Source organism: Eschrichtius robustus, chromosome 16, assembly GCF_028021215.1.
Source record: "Eschrichtius robustus isolate mEscRob2 chromosome 16, mEscRob2.pri, whole genome shotgun sequence".
In the NCBI taxonomy this organism is placed as follows: Eukaryota; Metazoa; Chordata; class Mammalia; order Artiodactyla; family Eschrichtiidae; genus Eschrichtius; species Eschrichtius robustus.
Genome location: NC_090839.1, coordinates 53,887,068 through 53,909,156, shown reverse-complemented (window position 1 = coordinate 53,909,156; position 22,089 = coordinate 53,887,068). Strand labels below are relative to the sequence as shown.

At 43.6% G+C, this 22,089-nt stretch overlaps 1 protein-coding gene and 3 non-coding genes across 4 annotated transcripts; all 4 read right to left on the bottom strand.

Moving 5' to 3' along the window:
• Positions 1 to 7,122: 7,122 nt before the first annotated feature.
• On the bottom strand, positions 7,123 to 17,545 carry LOC137750405 (olfactory receptor 1F1-like). Its single transcript, XM_068524770.1, is given in 4 exon segments — positions 7,123 to 7,561; positions 7,563 to 7,617; positions 7,620 to 8,064; positions 17,513 to 17,545. Coding segments are annotated over 4 exon segments (972 nt in total).
• On the bottom strand, positions 15,179 to 15,251 carry TRNAR-CCU (transfer RNA arginine (anticodon CCU)). The gene has a single exon. It is a non-coding gene; the product is annotated as a tRNA-Arg (tRNA).
• A 541-nt stretch (positions 17,546 to 18,086) lies between the features above and the next one.
• On the bottom strand, positions 18,087 to 18,158 carry TRNAP-AGG (transfer RNA proline (anticodon AGG)). Its single transcript has one exon. It is a non-coding gene; the product is annotated as a tRNA-Pro (tRNA).
• Positions 18,159 to 18,910: 752 nt separating this feature from the next.
• Positions 18,911 to 18,983, bottom strand: TRNAK-CUU (transfer RNA lysine (anticodon CUU)). Its single transcript has one exon. It is a non-coding gene; the product is annotated as a tRNA-Lys (tRNA).
• Between the last annotated feature and the right edge of the window lie 3,106 nt (positions 18,984 to 22,089).

Sequence of the window (22,089 nt, the reverse complement as noted above, 5' to 3'; positions counted from 1 at the left end):
GAACAATACAATAACTGAAATGAAAACTACACTAGAAGGAATCAATAGCAGAATAACTGAGGCAGAAGAACGGATAGGTGACCTGGAAGACAGAATGGTGGAATTCACTGCTGCGGAACAGACTAAAGAAAAAAGAATGAAAAGAAATGAAGACAGCCTAAGAGACCTCTGGGACAACATTAAACGCAGCAACATTCGCATTATAGGCGTCCCAGAAGGAGAAGAGAGAGAGAAAGGACCCGAGAAAATATTTGAAGAGATTATAGTCGAAAACTTCCCTAACATGGGAAAGGAAATAGCCACCCAAGTCCAGGAAGCCCAGAGAGTCCCAGGCAGGATAAACCCAAGGAGAAACACGCCGAGACACATAGTAATCAAATTGGCAAAAATTAAAGACAAAGAAAAATTATGGAAAGCAGCAAGGGAAAAATGACAAGTAACATACAGCGGAACTCCCATAAGGTTAACAGCTGATTTCTCAGCAGAAACTCTACAAGCCAGAAGGCAGTGGCATGATATACTTAAAGTGATGAAAGGGAAGAACCTACAACCAAGATCACTCTACCTGGCAAGGATCTCATTCAGATTTGATGGAGAAATCAAAAGCTTTACAGACAAGCAAAAGCTAAGGGAATTCAGCACCACCAAACCAGCTCTACAACAAATGCTAAAGCAACTTCTCTAAGTGGGAAACACAAGAGAAGAAAAGGACCTACAAAAACAAACCCAAAATGGTCATAGGAACATACATATCGATAATTACCTTAAACGTGAATGGATTAAATGCTCCAACCAAAAGACACAGGCTTGCTGAATGGATACAAAAACAAGACCCATATATATGCTGTCTACAAGAGACCCACTTCAGACCTAGGGACACATACAGACTGAAAGTGAGGGGGTGGAAAAAGATATTCCATGCAAATGGAAATCAAAAGAAAGCTGGAGTAGCTATACTCATATCAGATAAAAGAGACTTTAAAATAAAGAATGTTACAAGAGACAAGGAAGGACACTACATAATGATCAAGGGATCAATCCAAGAAGAAGATATAACAATTATAAATATATATGCACCCAACATAGGAGCACCTCAACACATAAGGCAACTGCTAACAGCTATAAAAGAGGAACTCAACAGTAACACAATAATAGTGGGGGATTTTAACACCTCACTTACACCAATGGACAGATCATCCAGACAGAAAATTAATAAGGAAACACAAGCTTTAAATGACACAATAGACCAAATAGATTTAACTGATATTTATAGGACATTCCATCCAAAAACAGCAGGTTACACTTTCTTCTCAAGTGCGCATGGAACATGCTCCAGGATAGATCACATCTTGGGTCACAAATCAAGGCTCAGTAAATTTAAGAAAACTGAAATCATATCAAGCATCTTTTCTGACCACAACACTCTGAGATTAGAAATGAATTACAGGGAAAAAAACGTAAAAAACACAAACACATGGAGGCTGAACAATACATTACTAAATAACCAAGAGATCACTGAAGAAATCAAAGAGGAAATCAAAAAATACCTAGAGACAAATGACAATGAAAACACGATGATCCAAAACCTATGGGATGCAGCAAAAGCAGTTCTAAGAGGGAAGTTTATAGCTATACAAGCCTACCTCAAGAAACAAGAAAAATCTCAAATAAACAATCTAACCTTACACCTAAAGGAACTAGAGAAAGGAGAACAAACAAAACCCAACAAACAAAACCCAAAGTTAGCAGAAGGAAAGAAATCATAAAGATCAGAGCAGAAATAAATGAAATAGAAACAAAGAAAGCAATAGCGAAGATCAATAAAACTAAAAGCTGGTTCTTTGAGAGGATAAACAAAATTGATAAACCATTAGCCAGACTCATCAAGAAAAAGAGGGAGAGGACTCAAATCAATAAAATTAGAAATGAAAAAGGAGAAGTTACAACAGACACTGCAGAAATACAAAGCATCCTAAGAGACTACTACAAGCAACTCTATGCCAATAAAATGGACAACCTGGAAGAAATGGACAAATTCTTAGAAAGGTATAACCTTCCAAGACTGAACCAGGAAGAAACAGAAAATATGAACAGACCAATCACAAGTAATGAAATTGAAACTGTGATTAAAAATCTTCCAACAAACAAAAGTCCAGGACCAGATGGCTTCACAGGTGAATTCTATCAAACATTTAGAGAAGAGCTAACACCCATCCTTCTCAAACTCTTCCAAAAATTGCAAAGGAAGGAACACTCCCTAACTCATTCTATGAGGCCACCATCACCCTGACACCAAAACCAGACAAAAATACTACAAAAAAAGAAAATTACAGACCAATATCACTGATGAATATAGATGCAAAAATCCTCAACAAAATGCTAGCAAACAGAATGCAACAACACATTAAAAGGATCATACACCATGATCAAGTAGGATTTATCCCAGGGATGCAAGGATTGTTCAATATACGCACATCAATCAATGTGACACAGCATACTAACAAATTGAAGAATAAAAACCATATGATCACCTCAATAGATGCAGAAAAAGCTTTTGACAAAATTCAACACCCATTTATGATAAAAACTCTCCAGAAAGTGGGCATAAAGGGAACCTACCTCAACATAATAAAGGCCATATACGACAAACCCACAGCAAACATCATTCTCAATGGTGAAAAACTGAAAGCATTTACTCTAAGATCAGGAACAAGACAAGGATGTCCACTCTCACCACTATTATTCAGCATAGTTTTGGAAGTCCTAGCCATGGCAATCAGAGGAATACAAATTGGAAAAGAAGAAGTAAAACTGTCACTCTTTGCAGATGACATTATAGTATACATAGAGAATCCTAAAAATGCCACCAGAAAACTACTAGAGCTAATCAATGAATTTGGTAAAGTTTCAGGATACAAAATTAATGCACAGAAATCCCTTGCATTCCTATATACTAATGATGAAAAATCTGAAAGAGAAATTAAGAAAACACTCCCATTTACCCCTGCAACAAAAAGAATAAAATACCTAGGAGTAAACCTACCTAGGGAGATAACAGTCCTGTATGCAGAAAACTATAAGACACTGATGAAAGAAATTAAAGATGATACCAACAGATGGAGAGATATATCACGTTCTTGGATTGGAAGAATCAATTAAAAAAAAAAGTACGTACCTTACTTTAAAAATACGTTTTTGCTAATAAATGCTAACCTTATCTGAGCCTTCAGAGAGTCATAATATTTTTGCAATAGTAACATTAAAGATTACTGATCACAGGTCACTTAAAAAATATAATAATAATGAAAAAGTTTGAAATACTGCGAGAATTACCAAAATAGGACACAAAGTGAGTAAATGCTGTTGGGGAGATGGCACCAAGGGACTTGTTTGACACAGGGTTGCCACTAACTTTCAATCTGTAAAAAAGTGTAATAACTGTGAAGCACAATAAAACAGGGCATGCTTGTATTACTCACAGCAGTAGCAGGAGCCAGAGTACCAGCATTTACACCAGTTCCCTAAGCCCTGATTCTCACAGGATGATGTGAATAAGGCCAAGCAGCACCTGCATACACAAGGGATGTGTTACAGGAGCCTAAGCTTAGGAAATCAAATCTTTTGTCATTGAGAATAAGCCTGCCTGAACTTTGCCCCAGAAGGATACATTATATTTATTATACCGGACAGTGAAAAATCTGCCCTTTGCACTGGAAAGACACACCATTCTATCTTCCAATGCTGTTCATTATATAGACATCCTTGGAAAAATGGCCTAGAACAAAAAAGTGAATGTCTATGCTCACAGAATATGCAGAAAAGCAAGAGACACATGGAGAACTGTGTCTTACAAAGCATGTATTAATTCACTACTCATAAAGTTTCATTTGTTTTTAACAGTGAATGGGAGATGGAAGCATTCATTGTTGACTATTCTTTCTAGGTATAGAATTACACTCTCTTTTTATCTCATGTACTATAAGCTTTAAAAGAAAGATACTGACAATAGGGAAAGAACCCTTCATCAGGTCAACTATTTTATTTTATTTTTAAATTTTATTTATTTATTTATTTATTTTTGGCTGCATTGGGTCTTCGTTGCTGCGCGCGGGCTTTCTCTACTTGTGGCAAGCGGGGGCTACTCTTCTTTGGGGTGCACGGGCTTCTCATTGTGGTGGCTTTTCTCGTTGTGGAGCATGGGCTCTAGGTGCACAGGCTTCAGTAGTTGTGGCTTGCAGGCTCTAGAGTGTGGGCTCAGTAGTTGTGGCGCATGGGCTTAGCTGCTCTCCAGCAAGTGGGATCTTCCCGGACCAGGCCTCGAACCCTTGTCCCCTGGATTAGCAGGTGGATTCTTAACCACTGCGCAACCAGGGAAGTCCCAAGTCAACTATTTTAGAGAGTCTGAGAGAATGAGTCAACACAAGCTGAAAGGAAGTAGAGATGTGATATTAATATTAATTAAAGTATGCTTTAAGATGAAAAAAGGATTAAAGAGGATGAAGATCTTTCAGTTACTAAAAGATACAATCCATAATGAATGTGTAGCATTCATGAACCTCTATTCCCTCCATAACCCAAAATCAAATCGAAAGGTAAAACTAGGCTTCTCTGGTGGCTCAGTGGTTAAGAATCCCCCTGCCAATGCAGGGAACCGGGTTCGGGAAGATCCTACATGCTGCGGAGCAACTAAGCCCGTGCACCACAACTACTGAGCCTGTGCTCTAGAGCCTGCAAGCCACAACTACTGAGCCCGCGTGCCACAACTACTGAAGCCCGCATGCCTAGAGCCCGTGCTCCGCAAGAAAAGAAGCCACTGCAATGAGAAGCCCACGCACTGCAGCGAAGAGTAGCCCCCGCTCGCTGCAACTAGAGAAAGCCTGCGCACAGCAACAAAGACCCAACACAGCCAAAAATAAATAAATAAAATAAACAAAATTTTTTTAAAAGTAAAAGCTATTAATATACAGAAAGAACATAGCTGAAATGTTCATTACCTTACAGATCAATCAAAAAAACATCAAGTATTCAAATATTATAATCTTCATATATACTTATTTGAATTCTATTTCACAGATATAGCTATGATACAGAAGAAACCTGAAGTCCACTCCATATAAAAAAGACCTCAAGGATGCAGCAGGAATCTCAAAGGTAGGAGGGTAAATCTGAGCTGGGTGTTCATGGGCAGAGCTGGTTTGACACAGTGGAGCTAGAAGTCCCAGTGCGTGTAGCCACCGTGGCAGAGAGTCAGAATTTAATGGAGGATAAAGTAAACTTGAGCTCCGATAGCTGCGACCTGAGACCATAGGCGGGCCCGAAAAGGATGTGAGCCACGAGCATCAATTCTGCAGCAAAACAGGCCTCAAGAGATCAAACGAGACCAAGGTTCAGGAGCTACACTGGGTGCTAGCAACTCACACAATCATGCCAGTGGGCGGGTCCAACTTCTGGTTCTCTCTCTACACCTGGCAGCGGAAAGCGAGACGGGCTGACTCCTTGAATGAGCTTCTGGGATGCTTTGACACCAACAGAGTGATACTGGACCCCCTGCTAGTATTAACAGGTGGGGTGGGACGGAAACAATGAAGAAATAAAGGAATGATGACCTTAATTTTTACTCCAAGCTGGGGAAATAGGTCATGTAGGCTACCTATGACAGTAAGGAATACAAAGATTTATACACCAGGAAGTGTGCAGCAGCATTATTTATAGTACAGAAACACTTGAAATCATCCAGAGTCAAGGAATGGGTAAATTATATTGCACCCATGAATGGATAAAATATTATGCAGCCATTAAAATCACATTTCTAAGACCTTTATTGACATGGGAAGAAGGATGTGGAAAATCGGAACACAAAGTTATTTGGAAAAATTGCAGCCAACCTTTCTAAAACTATGTGTATTACCGTGGTTATCTTGGAGCAGCAAATTTACAGGTTGTTTTAATTTTCTTCTTTATGATTTTTATGTTCCATAATTAAGTATTACCTGTCAAATAACAAAAGTGATTTTTTTTTAATGAGAAAGTTTTAAAAACCTCTTCTCAAGCAAGAATGTCCAAATTAGAAGTTAAGGTAATATTCATTCATCCATTTTTTCCTTTCAGCTAGATTTGAGTATTGCCTTTGGTCTAAGAGCAGTGCCAGACACTGGGGTACAAGGTGGATAGCATGTGAATATGAGTATGGAGGATCTTATAATATGTGGAAAACCCTTGTGGAGGGGAAGAATAAACCAAAGAAAAAATAGAGTTCGAGAACCAGAAGAGAGAATCAGGAGGCCTCATGGAGGAAGAGGTGGCACTTGACTTGGCTCTTGAATGTATGGGAGGGGGTTGCTAGCCAGAGAAGAAAGCAGGGAGAATTGGTCCCCACAGAAGGAATAGCAAATGTTGATTTGTATCCTTGGTATCAAAACTTGCCCGGCTGACCCCGCCCCCTAAGATCGGACAGCCAATCAGGATGCTCACAGAGGGTTTTCCCCCATTCTGCGCTGCTTCACCTCTTGATGCTCTGAGCCACAAGTCCACCTGGGCCTCTGAGTCTCACCTGAAATATTACTATCCACTTTAGTCCTCATATTTTACTCGGTTGTTCTTTTATCTGAGTCTCAAAACTAACCTTGTGAGCATTTTTGTGACCCAGTCTTTAAGACTGACCATGACAGAAAACACATAAGATGAAATAGACCAGTGATTCTCCATCCTGACTGCACAGTAGAATCATGAGATTTTAAAAATCTCAGTGTTGGGGCCCCACCTCCAGAGATTCTGATCTATTTGGTCAGGGTTGGGACCTGGACATCAGTGGATCATAGCTTGCAGGTGATTCTAATATTCAAAAATATGTGGAGCATGTATCCTTCTAAACATACCACTTAAAAAGGAAAAACTGGACGTGGGTGTAAAATAATTCCAAAGTTAGTCATTAAAAAGATGTCTCGTTACTTGGTAGATGCAACGAGGTTACAGGTGAATTAGGTCCACAAATAAATAATGATTGTCTTCTAGCACAATATAAATATGTTTATTTCCAGACTGTCTTTGACAAAACAGCTCAGCTGATACTCAACTGATAAAAAATAAATTTGCATTGGATGAGACTCAGTTTTGATTCTCTCCTCAGACAGAAAACGTTTTTCTGCCAACCACTTTTCCAAGAGTCCTTTTCAAGTCCCTGTTCCTCACGCTGTAGATGAGAGGGTTCAGCATGGGGGTCACCACCGTGTACATCACAGTAGCTGTGGTGTCCTTCTCAGACGAGTGGGAGGATAAAGGGTTAAAATACACAGCAATGATGGTGCCATAGAAGAAGGAAACAACAGCCAGGTGGGAGCCACAGGTGGAGAAGGCTTTCCATCTTCCCTTTGTGGACGGGACTCTCAGGACAGCACAGGTGATATGGATATATGATACCACGATGCAAACAAATGGGGTGCTCATGATCAGGGCACCCTCAGTCAGAATCATCACCTCATTGAGGTGTGTGTCAGAGCAGAAGAGTTTCAGGAGGGGGGTCACATCACAGGAGAAGGGGGGGATGGCATTGTCTGCACAGAATGAGTTGAGCCATCAGCAGGGTATGCAACAGCATATCCAGGTTGGCAATGACCCAGTGACCAGCAGGGCACAGAGCTGGTGGGTCATGTTTGCTGAGTAGTGTAAGGGGTGGCATACAGCAACAAAGCTGTCATAGGCCATCACAGCCAGGAAGAAATTGTCCATGTCCACAAACATGAAAACAAAATACATCTGCATGAGACACCCAGAGAAGGAGATGGTCTGACTCCTGAATATGTGGTTGGCCATCATCTTGGGGACAGTGGTGGAGGAGAAGCAGACATCCACGAAGGACAGGCTGCAGAGGAAGAAGGACATGGGGATGTGCAGGTGGGAATCCAGGCTGATGGCCAGGAGGATGAGCAGGTTTCCCAGGACCGTGGCCAGGTACCTGCTCAGGAAGAGCACGAAGAGGAGCTTCTGCCGCTGGGGCTGCCTGGAGAGCCCCAGGAGGAGGAACTCAGAGTTACTTGACTGGTTTGTCTCTCCCGTGGGGCTGGGAACCTGGGTCCAGAGGCAGACAAAGCAGGAAAAATTCAAAAGCCTGGAAAATGATGGTCAAGATGGGGCAGTTAAGAAGATGGCAAGGAGAAAGGCCATGTGACAGAGGTGAGGCATTAGCACTTTGCTTCCTGTGTTTTGTGCCCCCTTTATTACCAAGATGAGGGCAGTTTCCTTATGCATGTGCAGTACCTCCAGAAGGACACTGAAAGAATGTGACAGTGGTTTTGTCCATAAATCCTTTATATGTCTAAACTTTCTACCATAACCATATATTTTTTAAAGTAAGTATCAAAAACACTATAGATAAAGGAATATTAATAGAGACTTTAATATTTATAATGAGTACCGGAGAACACATGTATAAATGGTTACCATAGAGACTGACGTACTAAGCATATACCCTAATACAGGGTACTGATGCCATTGATATCATTAGTGGTGTTGCCTTTGAGAATATTTTTTATTTCCCTTATCTCTAACCTGTAGCTGTTACACATTCCTAACATGTCTGCTCTGAGGATGATGTCAGTGATCAAACAAAAACTGCTCCCAGGGTGGTAATGATAGAATTGCTGCCGCTGATTCCTGCGCTCACATTTTCAGAGCACTTTACAGACCTCTGAGCCAGCCCTTCTTGGCTATGTCCACTGAGCTCCTTAAGACTAACTTGTAAAATTAAAATGGAAGTGACCCAGAAGTATGGGCAGAAACCTGCCAATTTGTCTTCCCCACACTTCAGGGCCTCATAAACAGATAACACACACTGGTCATGCCTGGGCAATCTCAAGGAACTGCTGATGATCTCAGAACTGTTTCTATAGCGCCACTTAAACAGAAGATGTAGTTGCTTCCATGTCTTGGCTATTGTAAACAGTGCTACAATGAACACTGGGGTGCATGTATCCTTTCGGACCGTACAATACTCCAATATAAAATAAAAAGTTTAAAAAAAAAAAAAAGGAAGATGTAGTGGGGAGTGCCCCCTTAAGGATTTACCCCTTAACAAGCGTTTATTGATGAATCTCGCTGCTTCGGCTCTTACCCAAGAAGAATGGCAGTCTTCACGGTCCCCAGAATTCCCAGGTTTGCTTCACTTTTCTAGACCTGGCCAGAGATTATTTGTCTGAGGGAGAGGGACTTGTCTTTGAGTTTTTCAGGCTAAGTCTGCATGAACAAGGGGCTGGGGTGCACAGACTCAGCCCTCGGTGCTGGAAGGATGTTTGGGGTACCGTAGGGCCAGCTCTTTACAGGAGCCTCGATGGGCACTAAGACTATATTCCCTGAGAGCCTCATTAGAGAAAGCAGAGAGTAATTGTCCCTTCTCCTCTGTGGGCTTTTTTTGGATCCAGCATTGATAATAAAGATCTGTCTTCAGAGTTATGTAATTGCTGCTTCAGGACTTGGCAACATTGGAAATGATGCAATCTTGGGGATAATCATTAGCCACAACCTTTCTGCTAGAGAGAACTCATAATTCTATATTTTATCCCCCACCCAATCTTGCTGGGAAATACACATGAAGCTGGATAGGGGTTAAATTTTGGATTCACACAGATCTGTGCTGAATTCCAGACCCACATTATCAGTGGTATGACCTTGAGAAAGCTACCAATCTTCACAGAATTACAAAACTTCACCATCTGTAGAGAGGAGAAATAATCACCATGTAGAGTTGTGCAAATTAAATATGTAATTTATGTTAAACACCTCATGACCCCTATCCTCATCAATGCACTGGGCTAGGACCATGTCCACTAGGTGGAGGTTAAAGGTGAGGGACTTTCCTCGTGGTCCAGTGGGTAAGAGTCTGCGCTCCCAGTGCAGGGGGCCCGGGTTCCATCCCTGGTTGGGGAACTAGATCCTGCATGCATGTCACAACTAAAAGTTCGCATGCCATAACTAAAACATCCCGCATGCTGCAAGGAAGATCCTGTGTGCTGCAACTAAGACCCGACACAGCCTAAATGAATAAATATTTTCTTTAGAAAGGTATTAAGTGATATTTATATCCTTTGCTCTCTGCTCAATCATCTGTATTCTGCATAAATATAATTTGGAAATAGTGTCACATGTTTATCTTCATATGTCAATAGTCATTTTTATAAAGGACCAGTTGACAAGTCTTTTATTCTATATTTTAATTTGGGGGTAAATGAGGTAGAAATAGGAACCATTGCTGAGTTCAGTTATAAACTGGTAGAACATGGGTGCCAATGAGGAACCGAGAATTCCTGAGTCCAATAGGTATCACTCTAGTTGTTCTGAAGGCAAGATCTGGCTTTAAGGTGCCCATAAAGGTCTTGATCTTATGCATTGCAAAGTTTACTTTCCTGAGTTGATAATATTAAAGAGTTACTCATAAAAACCATACATCTGGGTCAGAAGTGGCAATTGAATTCCTAAAAAAAATATCCTCTGGAAACCAGAGTGTTCCTCTAGCTTCCACTTTGGGTTATTTATAAACAATATATTCCCCATGCTGACTATAGTATCTTAATAAATATCTTTAACCTGCTCCCAGTAACTCAAAATAAGAATCTCAGGGCTGTAATGAGCCTTCATGTCTCCATCAGACATGTGTTATGAGATCAAGTTCTCTCCATTCCCTCTCCAAAAATAGGCCAACCGCCCCACACACAAAATTAATTATCAAAGATCTGGGGAGGAAGGGGAGAATAGTGACTGGATTAGTAAAGCCATTGTTTGCAAGTGATAGAAAACCAACTCATATCAGCTTAAGGAGAAATAGAATCTACTGGTTGATGTAATTACAAAGTCCAAAGTTCTTCATGCAAAGCCTGTGTGTTTCAGTCAGGGCTAGAATCAGGGACCCAAGTAATGACACCAGGACCAGTATTTCTCTGTCTCTCTACTCTGTTTGCTTCTGTTCGACTTCATTCTACAGACTGACTCTCCATGTGGCAAGAAGGCAGCCACCAGTATCTCTGAACTCACATCCTCCCAGACTAGCAATCACAGGGCACATAGAACTTCTCTCTACCACTGCTTATTGGCACTGTTGTAAGGCAAGACTGTGATCATCCCTTTTTGGATCATATACCCAAATTGGAACCAACAAACCTGATGGGAAAGTGGGGTATTCTGGTCATCCTGGGTCATAACCCCAGTCCATTCCATGTGGGAATTCAGTGATGGACATTTATCACCAGGACTAAATGGAGGAGGGGAGGAGTTTCCCAAACAGATCCAAAAAAAATGGAAATGGGAAGGAATGCCCTGGAACAAAAAAAAAAAAAAATCGAGTTATCGGACTTCCCTGGTGGCGTAGTGGTTAAGAATCTGCCTGCCAATGCAGGGGACACGGGTTCAAGCCCTGGTCCAAGAAGATCCCACATGCGGCGGATCGACTAAGCTCATGCGCCACAACTACTGAGCCTGTGCTCTAGAGCCAGCGAGCCACAACTACTGAAGCCCACGAGCCTACAGCCCATGCTCCACAACAAGAGAAGCCACTGCAATGAGAAGCCCGCGCACCGCAACGAAGAGTAGCCCCCGCTCACCTCAACTAGAGAAAGTCTGCACACAGCGACGGAGACTCGATGCAGCCAAAAATTAATTAATTAATTAATTAATTTTTTAAAAATCGAGTTACCATGATCCACCAGAGTCACTCCATCAACTGACCTGAGTTGAGCAAAGGATTGGAGAAGGCACACTTAAGACACAAGAATAAATTAGTAAGCTATTTTAAAAGTTAAGGTGAACTAAACAAAAACAAAAACTGTAATTAATGACAACCCAGTATCATTGAGCACACCTAGTACCCAGATCTTTGTTTCTAAATGCCATTCCCTACTAAAAGGAAATTGGGTTCCTTAGAGAAAGGGCTGATTCTGGATCTGGGCAGAAAAAAACCAAGGTGAGTCTAGGACATTACGTGTGTGCCAGAAAATAAGGAAATGCTCAAAGTCCAATGTGAACATATATAAACTGCAAATGACTTTCAAATGTATCACCATATCCATATATGGTGTTTAAAGTACTATTCTTTCAACTTTTCTTCAGACTTGAAATTTTTCAAATTAAATATTTGTGAATAAACAGAGATTTTTGAAAAGGAACAAAGATGCTAGCTTGAAAGGGGTCTCCCACTGGCTAAATTTGGAATAATTTGAGCATCAAAGAGAATAATAGGGAATTCCCTGGTGGTCCAGTGATTAGGACTCCGTGCTTTCACTTCCAAGGGCGCAGGTTCAATCCCTGGTTGGGGAAATAAGATCCCACAAGCTGCGTGGCATGGCCAAAAACAAAAACAAAACAAATCAAAAAAATAATAATAATTGTAAGTGATTATAAAATATTAAATGTATTACAATCTGTGAATCAATATTAATACTATCTTTAAAAGAGAGAATTTGTAAGGTAATTTGCCATAACTGAAGGTGAAAATTAACAATTAAGGGAATGAATTTAGCATTTACTCTGTCTTTTTAAAATTATCTGAAGTTCATCATGTGTTCATGGAGAAAAATCTCTTGTTTACAGAATAATGCCAGTTAAGAAATATAGAAAAATTATACAACTAGGAAATACTAATTGCAGGCAGGAAAATATACCAATATAAGAAATGCTTTTATAAAGTCACTACCACCAACCATCTTTACCAGCAACAGAGCATTTACAAAGTTATCAGATAACATCACTAATACCTCCAATTCCACGCAACACCATAGGATTTATTGAAGCCCTCTCTCTTTCCAGCTCCACCAGTGAGAAATCTGGCTCGCATTAGCCTCAATATATTAACTTAGTTGTGCAGTCCTCTGTACATAGGCTATTTCCTGACCCCACCAGGCTGCCTTCTGGGTTGGCCATCTCAGGATGAGTTCCCAGTTGGCCCTGATGCCTGGCCCTGTGCCAAGCCAGCCCTCCTGTCGGATCCCACACGTGAACTGTTTGCACCAATATTTATGCCCTCAATTCTCTAGACAAATGGTTCACAACCAGAAACAAATTTGCCTCCCAGAGGACTTTGGACGGTGTATGGAGACATTTTTGGTTGTCACAACTATGGGGAGGCTACTGACATCTAGCGGATAGAGGCCAAGGATGCTGTTAAACACCCTGCAGTGCACAGACAGCCCCCCACCAAAGAGAACCATCTGAATCAAGATTTCAAAAGTACTAAGGTTGAGACTATAATACACCTCATTGATAATTTGTAGATTATTACATGGGAAATCATAATAAACTGGTTAAAATAAAATATATTATTAAAATTAATTTCATTTTAAAAATTTAATGGGGCTACTAGAAATTTTTAAATTACAAATGTGACATTTGCTGCCTCTAGGATCCCCTCAGGAGGCACATTCTATCTGGTTGTCCTTTTGTATTCTTTTTTCTGTTATTGTTGTTTTCTTGGTTGTCCTTCTTTTTATTGATAGAGTATTATAAATATCATCTTTCTAAGTCTTGCTAAACTTAAAACCTTTCATTCAAAGACACCTACTGGGCATGTATTCAAGGGGAATCCTGGCTTTGTCACCCTTCCCTGCCGTCTACGGTGCGAAGGAAAAAAGGCACACGCCCGACGTGGAGCTCGAACCCACAGCCCCTTAGATTAAGAGTCGCATGCTCTACCAACTGAGCTACCCGGATACACCAGAGCGATGCATATTTTCAGAGAGGAGTATGTACATACTACTTGGCATGGCCCTGAGGATGAAGCGGGAGCACCATTGACAGCTCCTGTGGGAGGAGAAGCTCCCGGCAGCCCAGTGGGATTTATCCAGGCCTCCTGGTCAGCGGGTGGAGCCGGGACTCCGCGGTCCTGGGCCGACGAAACCCACCGGGCCAGGCTGCTCCTTCCAGCTGGGAGCGTGCGTCTTCCCGTAAGCTCTGGGCCCCAAGGGCGCCCCAACATACCAGAGACCACTCGCCTAATAGAGTCATCCATTCACTCAAGTGTTTATTGAGCGCCTAATGTATACCAGGCACTAAGGGTACAGCAGTTAACAAATTGGATTTTTAAGAAAGAGGAAGAAAGGGGGCCAGATTCCGGATCAGATGAAGTTGCTGCGTTTCATTTTTGTTTCCTTCCTCACCAGGCTCGATGCCTGCAGTTTAACGGAGCAGACAAATATGAACTGCAGTAGGTGTCTTTTTAGGGGCGATTCTCTCTCCCTTCTACGGATACTTGCCCTGCCCTCTTTAGATATTAAGGAAGGAAGGAAGGAAAGAAGGAAGGAAGGAAGGAAGGAAAGAAGGAAGGAAGGAAAGAAAAGAAAAGAAAAGAAAAGAAGCGTGATGTTTCCGAGGACACAGGGCCCTTTCTCACCCCGGAGGAACTATAAAAAGTCACAAAAGTAGCTATAGTTTATAACAGAAATCCAGGCAGAAAATCACCCACAGTCCTAACCCAGATAAAGTCAACGTTATCTTTGGCCCACGTTACTTCCAACTCTTCCGTAAGCGCCCATTCAATTCTTACATTCACATATCAAAGGTGCAACGTCTGCTCTCCACATATTCTGTTTACCTTTTGACCTGAATATTTGTGCATTTTTCTAGTCTCTTTTTTTTTCTCCCCTTCCCTCCTCGGCTCTTCCACACCAGATTCTTTCTTGGGCAGTCATGCAGGGACAGCTGCGGTTTGGGAGTTACCGTTTGTTTTATAAGAATTGGCTCATATACGGCTTTCATAGCGGGATCTTCCAAGTGAACCGGGATAGACTGAACGTTCTTTTCTGAGGTTGAACACTATTAATGAAGCAAAATGTATTCCATCTCTCTCCTACGGATGGTCATTCCCCTTTGCCTTTTATTTATTGTTTACCAAACTGCTGCAATAAAACTTCCTACATCGGTAGTTTTGTCTGTTACAGATTCACAGAAGTGGAATTAGAGGATCAAAGAGGTGTGTGTACCAGACTGCTTTCCAAAACACAGAGTGAAACCACACACTTTTTCCATTAAGATGTATGGGTACACGGTCTTTCTCCTTCCCTTTTTTTCGAAGTAAACATCTGTAAATTTAACTCGCATTCCCTGAAGGTCAGTGGCGTATCTTCGAATTTCATAAAGACTCATATTTTCCTCTGTGTAACCCAAAGCTCGCCCCTCCATCTAGAGACAGAGTGCCCCCTCACACTACCCTAGGTGGGACTCGAACCCACAATCCCTGGCTTAGGAAGCTAGTGCCTTATCCATTAGGCCACTGGGGCAGCTGCCGCAAATATTCCTGAGAATATGGGAAGAAGGAATAACTCGTCAGCACTGGCTAGAAAATGCTCCAGGAACTGGCTTGAGTATCTACTCAAAACTTGGCTGAATCCCTGCAACGTCCCAACCTCTATTCAAGTCTCCAGGAATGCAGTCGTGAACAAAACAGAAACTGCCGCTCCCGGCGGAGCTCCTGTGCAGACCGCGCACTCGCCGCCCGCCGCGCTCTCCTGCCTTCTTGTGGCTCCTCCAGCGCGGGCACCGCCGAGTCTGGCTTGTCGGGTTCCTCCAGAAGGAGTTCCAAGCTCCGGAACGCCCTGGATTCTCCTCCGGATGACAGATTCAGCGAGCAGTGAGGGACCCTGGCTGGATCAGTGGTGTGTTGGGCCGGACCACCGACTGCAGTGTGTGTGATAAATGTTCGGTCCTCCCGGGCCCCGGCTGGACAGAAGACCCGGGAGCGCGCAGGGCTGGAGGAAGATGATGCGGGACCAACACCGTGTGCAAGGGGAGGAGACCCCTCCACACCCTCCGAGGCTCACCCGCAGGCGGAAGTCAGAGCCTCCTCCGCAGCCTCCTGCGCTGGGCGCTGTCACTCAGGGCTTGGCCTACGTACAGGAGAATGGGGGCGCGCGGAATGTTCTACACCGGGCCTCGCTTTTCCAGGCCCAGAGCCAGAACAAACCCCTCCCCATGGAGCTATACAAAGCCGAAGTCCCGGGTATCTGGACACACCCCTGCAATTTTCCTCGCAACCCACCCTTCTTTATTCACTAAGGCTTGTAATTTATCTAAATGTAAAAATTCAGGAGAATCCAGAGCCGCTCAAGATTTCCCGCCCCCCTCCTCCCAGGAGAGCTCCCGGTACCTCAGAGACTCCTCTCGCCACCTCCCCACCCCAAATGTATCTTTTATCATTGGAGCAACAAGATTATCCAACGCACAGTCCAAAAAAAAAATCCAGGACAGAATCAGAGAACACACTTTGATTCAGTCTTCTAATCTCCTTTGTCCGGCTGGTCCTGGCAGTCTGGCCACAGGCCCGGATGAAGCGGCGGGAGGGCGGCTGGAGCCGCCACCCCCGAGACTGCACAGGGACCAATTTGGAGGAACGCGGCCTTCACTGAGAGGAACTAGGACGCTGTAGACGCGGCCCCCTTGCTCCGGGGGTGTGCTTCGTCTTCTGGGTGCGCGAGGTCTCGGCACAGGCTCTCCTCTTAAATCGATTGCATTTTAGCAGAAGGCGGGAGGAGGAGCAGACCCCAGGCAACACGCTTTCCAGAAGCAGTTGGCGGCCCGTTGGGACGGGACGGGTGTGTTTCTGTACATACTCATCTTTGGGGGTGATAGACTCAAGGAGGAATCCAGGCACAGGTCCTAGGCTCTGCCTTGGTCTAGAAGCGGTCGCGTTTGCCGGGATTGACAAGTGTCCTTGGTTCGACCGCAGCTTTGGGGCTCCAGCATCCCTCTGGTTTTCCACATCCGTTTAAACTGGGCCCAGAATTTCTTTACTTTCCCAAAAACAAGCTCTTCACTGCTTTGAGGTTTGTTTGTTTTTAATATCCAACATTTTCAGTTGTTTTAGCGGGAGGATTGGCCCCCCAAACCCCGCCCATTCGTGTTACTGGAAACCTCGACTCTCTGCTGGAGTGTTTTTCTTTGTAACTTCCTTCAAGCTGTTAATAATTTTTTAACCAATAAATTAAAGTTTAAAAAAATGTTTTTATTTTATTCATTTTTGGTTGCGTTGGGTCTTCGTTGCTGCGCGCGGGCTTACTCTAGTTGCCTCGGGCAGGGGCTACTCTGCTTTGTGGTGCTCGGGCTTCTCACTGCGGTGGCTTCTCTTGTTGCGGAGCACGGGCTCTAGGCGCGCGGGCTTCAGTAGTTGTGGCACACAACTTTGTTGCTCCCCGGCATGGGGGATCTTCCCGGACCACGGATGGAAACCGTGTGCACTGAATTAGCAAGCGGATTCTTAACCACTGCGCTACCGGGGAAGTCCAGTTCCGCCCCACGCCCGGGAAATCTAATTCAAGAGTCAGCCTTGGAATTCTGCGGTAGACTCTGGAAGAAAGAGGAGATTTGGCCTGAGGGGTGACCCCGGCCCACGGTTGCCCCGAAAGCGGGGAACCTTCGCCCTTTACGGAAAGCAGCTCTCTGGGATTGGAACTCCTTAAGGGTCAAAGTCAAACCCCACCGGGACCCCCAGCCGCCAAAAAAGGGGACTATCACAGCCTGACGTCCAGAGCAGGGCACAGGATACCTGTCCTGATGGCGTGGACCCCAGGACTACCATGCTCGGGCTCCGGGAACCCTTTCCCGATCTGGGGCAGCGGGACCAGGGCAGACCTGGGAGCGCCCAGGTGAGGGGTAACCAGCAAATGGAAAGAAGAGGAGGAGGAAGAAAAGGGAATAAAGAAAGGGGAGGAAGGCTTGGGGCGCCGTCTCTAAGTACCTCATCCATCCTCCCAGCTGGGTAGTCACAGCGGATACGTTACTGGACACTTAGCAGGGATGTTTGAGTCTCACTGGAGTAATTGCTGGACTTGAACCCTGAAAGCTATGTGACTCTGGGAGACTGTTGCCTCTCACGGATTTTCTCCCCTACCGGCCTTAACCTAATCGAAGCCCCAGGCGCAGCGCCCGGAACCGGGATGTCCGCACCACTGGACCCCCCAAGACTTCTACTAAAATTTTTAAAGCACCTGGAGACACATTGAGGCTTTGAAATATTTTCTCTAATTCTCTCTTGCAGTGTTGGGTTCGATGCCCAAGGTCTGGGGCCTCAGGTAGTTCCCAAATCTCTACAGAGGAACTGTTTTTGTGTAAAAAGAAGTGGGCTCGTCCGGGATTTGAACCCGGGACCTCTCGCACCCTAAGCGAGAATCATACCCCTAGACCAACGAGCCACACAAACCACAGCCTTTGGCTCTCTTCTAAGACTTCTTGGAGTCCCGGATGTGGAACAGGGAAGCCAGTGAAGTGGTGTGGGGAGGAGGTTCCAATGTCAGACCCGCCGGGAAGTGTTGAGCTCAAAGACCAGTGAGCGAGGCAAGGACCCCAGAGCTCCGCATGCCCACAAAGAGGGGAGCAGCCCCTGCACCCTACCCGCCGGCCCAAATCTGGTGGAGCCAGCGCTCAGACAACAATGAGCCCACAGGCCAGGAAGGGCCGGCGATCCGTGCGTCCCCGCCCGGCCCTTAGGTCACTTAGCAAACACTCCTTGCAGCCGGGAGCGCGCTTGTGGCCGCGCTGGGGTAAAAGCCAGCAAGGAACTCCGGGTCCGGCGGGGCAGCGTTGAGTGCCTTTTTTTTTTTTTTTTTAATTATTTTTTTTTTTATCATTTAAATTTTATTTTATTTATTTTTTTATACAACAGGTTCTTATTAGTTATCTATTTTATACATATTAGTGTATATATGTCAATCCCAATCTCCCAATTCATCCCACCCCCGGCCACTTTCTCCCCTTGGTGTTCATACGTTTGTTCTCTACATCTGTGTCTCTATTTCTGCCCTGCATTGAGTGCCTTTTGACGGCAGGTCACAGGAACGCCTTGCTTGGAAAAGCCGCTCCCCCAGGTGTGGTATCCTGGTTACTAGTCGCTACCTGCTGAGTTTCTCAGGACTCCAAACAACAGGTCCAAACCAGAAAAAAAACTCGCCCAATGTGAGGCTCGAACCCACGCCCCTAAGATTAAGAGTCTTATGCTCTACCGACTGAGCTAGCCGGGCAACCGAAAGCCGTCTCTATCGTTGTACATGTTGATGGGGGGTAACGTGAAGGTGATGGGACCTAGAATAGGTAATTACTTAGACGTGGGCAGCAGGGGCGGGTCAGCGGCCAAAGCTTCCTGGGCCTCACAGGGGGTTCCCCGCCACAGGTTCCACTCCCCACCGCCGCTCCCTGCTGCAACAAGGGTGTTTCTCGTCCAGGACTTCCCTCACCACCCAGTAGCTAGGGAACCCGGTCTGGCCCCTGTGCCCGCCCGGCCCACCTGACGTCGGGTGTAGGGAGAAGCAGCTGGGCGTAGGGGGACGGAGGGAGCGGCGCCAAGGGTGAAAACCTAGGGCGAGATGTACCACAGTTAGTTTAACGATTGACCCCTTGAGGGACCTCTGGATTATTTCCAGTTTTTTTGGCTGTTAAAGTAAAACAGCTATAAACACTCGTGGACAGGTTTTTGTGTGAACATAGTCTTCATTTTTCTGAGATAAATACCCAAATTGCTGGGTCATATGGTAGTTACATGTTCAGGTTTTTTTTTTTTTTTTTTTTTGGCTGCATTGGGTATTCGTTACTGCGCACGGGCTTTCTCTAGCTGAGGAGAGCGGGGGCTACTCTTCGTTGCGGTGCGTGGCTTCTTATTGCGGTGGCTTCTCTTGTTGCAGAGCACAGGCTCTAGGCACTCAGGCTTCAGTAGTTGTGGCACGCAGGCTCAGTAGTTGTGGTGCACGGCTTAGTTGCTCCGCGGCATGTGGGATCTTCCCGGGCCAGGGTTCACACCCATGTCCCTTGCATTGGCAGGCTGATTCTTAACCACTGCGCCACCAGGGAAGCTCCACATGTGTGGTGACCCACTGTCTCCAATAAAATGTTCAATAGAAGTAGAGAGTGTCAGCATCCTTGTTGCATTTCTAACCTCAGAGAGAATGTTTTCAAGGTTTCACCACAAATATGAAATTTGCTGCAGTATTTTGTAGATAATTTGAGAAGTTATGGGTATTACCTTCTTTGGCTAATTTACTAAGAATTTTAAAAATCATGAATGAAAGTTGGATTGTATCAGATACTTTCCCCTGAATTTATTGAATACATTTACCAATTTTCTCCTGTCAAATCAACCTTGCATTCCCTAGGATAAATTCAGCTCGGCCGTGGCATATTATTCTTTTTACATCTTGTAAGATTTGGTTGGCTAATATTTTAAGATTTTATATTTATTTTCATGAGCAAGATTATGTGCTTTTAAATGTCTTTTTCATGCTGTCCATGGTTAGTTTGATATCAGAATAGCGCTAGCCTCATAAAATGTGTTCAGAGGTTCCCTCTTCTATGCAAGATTTTGTGTGAGACTAAAATTTTATTTCTTGAATGTTTGTTAGCGAGCTCCACTGATGCCATCTGGGTCAAGAATTTTCGTTGGAGGGTAATATTTGACTATTGATTCACTTTATTAGTTTTAAGATCATTTACATTTTTATTCCAGTTTGATTCCATTAAGGCATGTTTTATATTTCAAAAAATTATATATTTTTTCTAAATTTTACAAAGTTGTTTAGAATATGCTTTTATTATCTTCTTAAATTATGCAATAAGTGTAAAGTCATTCCTTGATACAGGTTATGTGTGTCTTCTGTCATTATTTCTTAACCAGTTTTTGCAGAGTTTTATCAATAACATTAGCTTTTTTCAAGACCTGCCTTCCAAGATTTGTCATTAATCTCTATTGTATGCCTGTTTTCAACTTCATTACGCTCATCTCTTCATCATTTCTTCCCTTGTTCTAATTTATCTGGGTTTATTTTTGCTGTACTTTTTCTAACTTCTTGTCATTAGCTTTCAACCTGTCTTCTCTATTATACACATCTAAGGTTATCAATTTCCCTCTAACTACTGCTTTAGCTATGTCTTAAAGGTTTTGGTATGTAGTATTTTCATCATCATTTATTTCTAAGTATTTTCTAAATCCCATTGTAATTTCTTCCTTAACCCATGGAATTTTTAGAAGTGTATTGCTTAATTTGTAATCATATTGGGATATTTTAAGGTTTTTTTTGGTTTTTTATTATTTATTTTGACCTATTTTTAGTTTACCATTTCTCTCATCTTTTTAAGCCAACTGTTAATATATCTATTGAGTTTTGTTTCAATTTTTGCATATTTTTATTTTTAGAAAAATTTAGTCCTGTTTCATTCTTCTAAAGCATTTTACAGAGCTCCTGTTCTCAAATATATTTTCATTATTGTCTTTCATGTCTTTATACATGGTAGAGATAGTTGTGTTATAGTCTGTGTCTGATAATCTTAGCATCTGAAATCTTTCCAGTTTTATTTCCATTGTCTATTGTTCATTGGTTGTTGCTCATGGTGCCTCGTTTCCTTGTTATTTTTCATTGTGAGTAGCCCATTTTCCTTGTGTGGGGAATCCTGTGAGATCTAGAATAAAAGTGTATTTCTCTACAGAAAATTGTTTACTTCTGCTAGGGGCTCAAGGACTTACCAGTCATGGGTCACTTTAAACCAAATTTTCTACTTGATTTCCCCCCACCCCAGTTGGTCCTCAAGTTCCCAGCATTGGATTATTCATGATCCTTGGTTCATGGCACACAAACTCTCCATCCCAAACAAAAAGAAAGACCCTCTGCCACCCATTTCTCTGCTTCCTCCTCTCCAGCGTAACCATCCTTAAGATCCTATGGGAGGCAAATGCTCTTGGCACCCCATGGCACTCTTCTTTCCAGCACAAGCTGAAGGCGTCGGCCAGCAAGCACTTGAGACCCCACGGGGGGGGGGGGGGACTTTTCCTGGGCCAGTGTGCCCGGGGAAGTGGGAAAGGCTGGAGGAGTTAACCTCCCTCCCGATTTCCTCTCACTCCGGGGTACTTTGAGGAAAGGTGCCTTTCCACTGAGCAACTGTTTTGTAGGAATTTGGAGACTGGAACCATCCCCACCTCAGGGTTCTGCACAACAGATGTCCACCCCTGTAGAGTTCTTGAACATGTTTTGTTAGGCTTACTCACAGGTCCGAGATATTCTCTGATCGTGGTAAGGTATGTGTTGTCCTGAATCCGTTGCTTGAGGTTACTGAGCTGGCAGGACATGGGGTGGGGGTGTAACC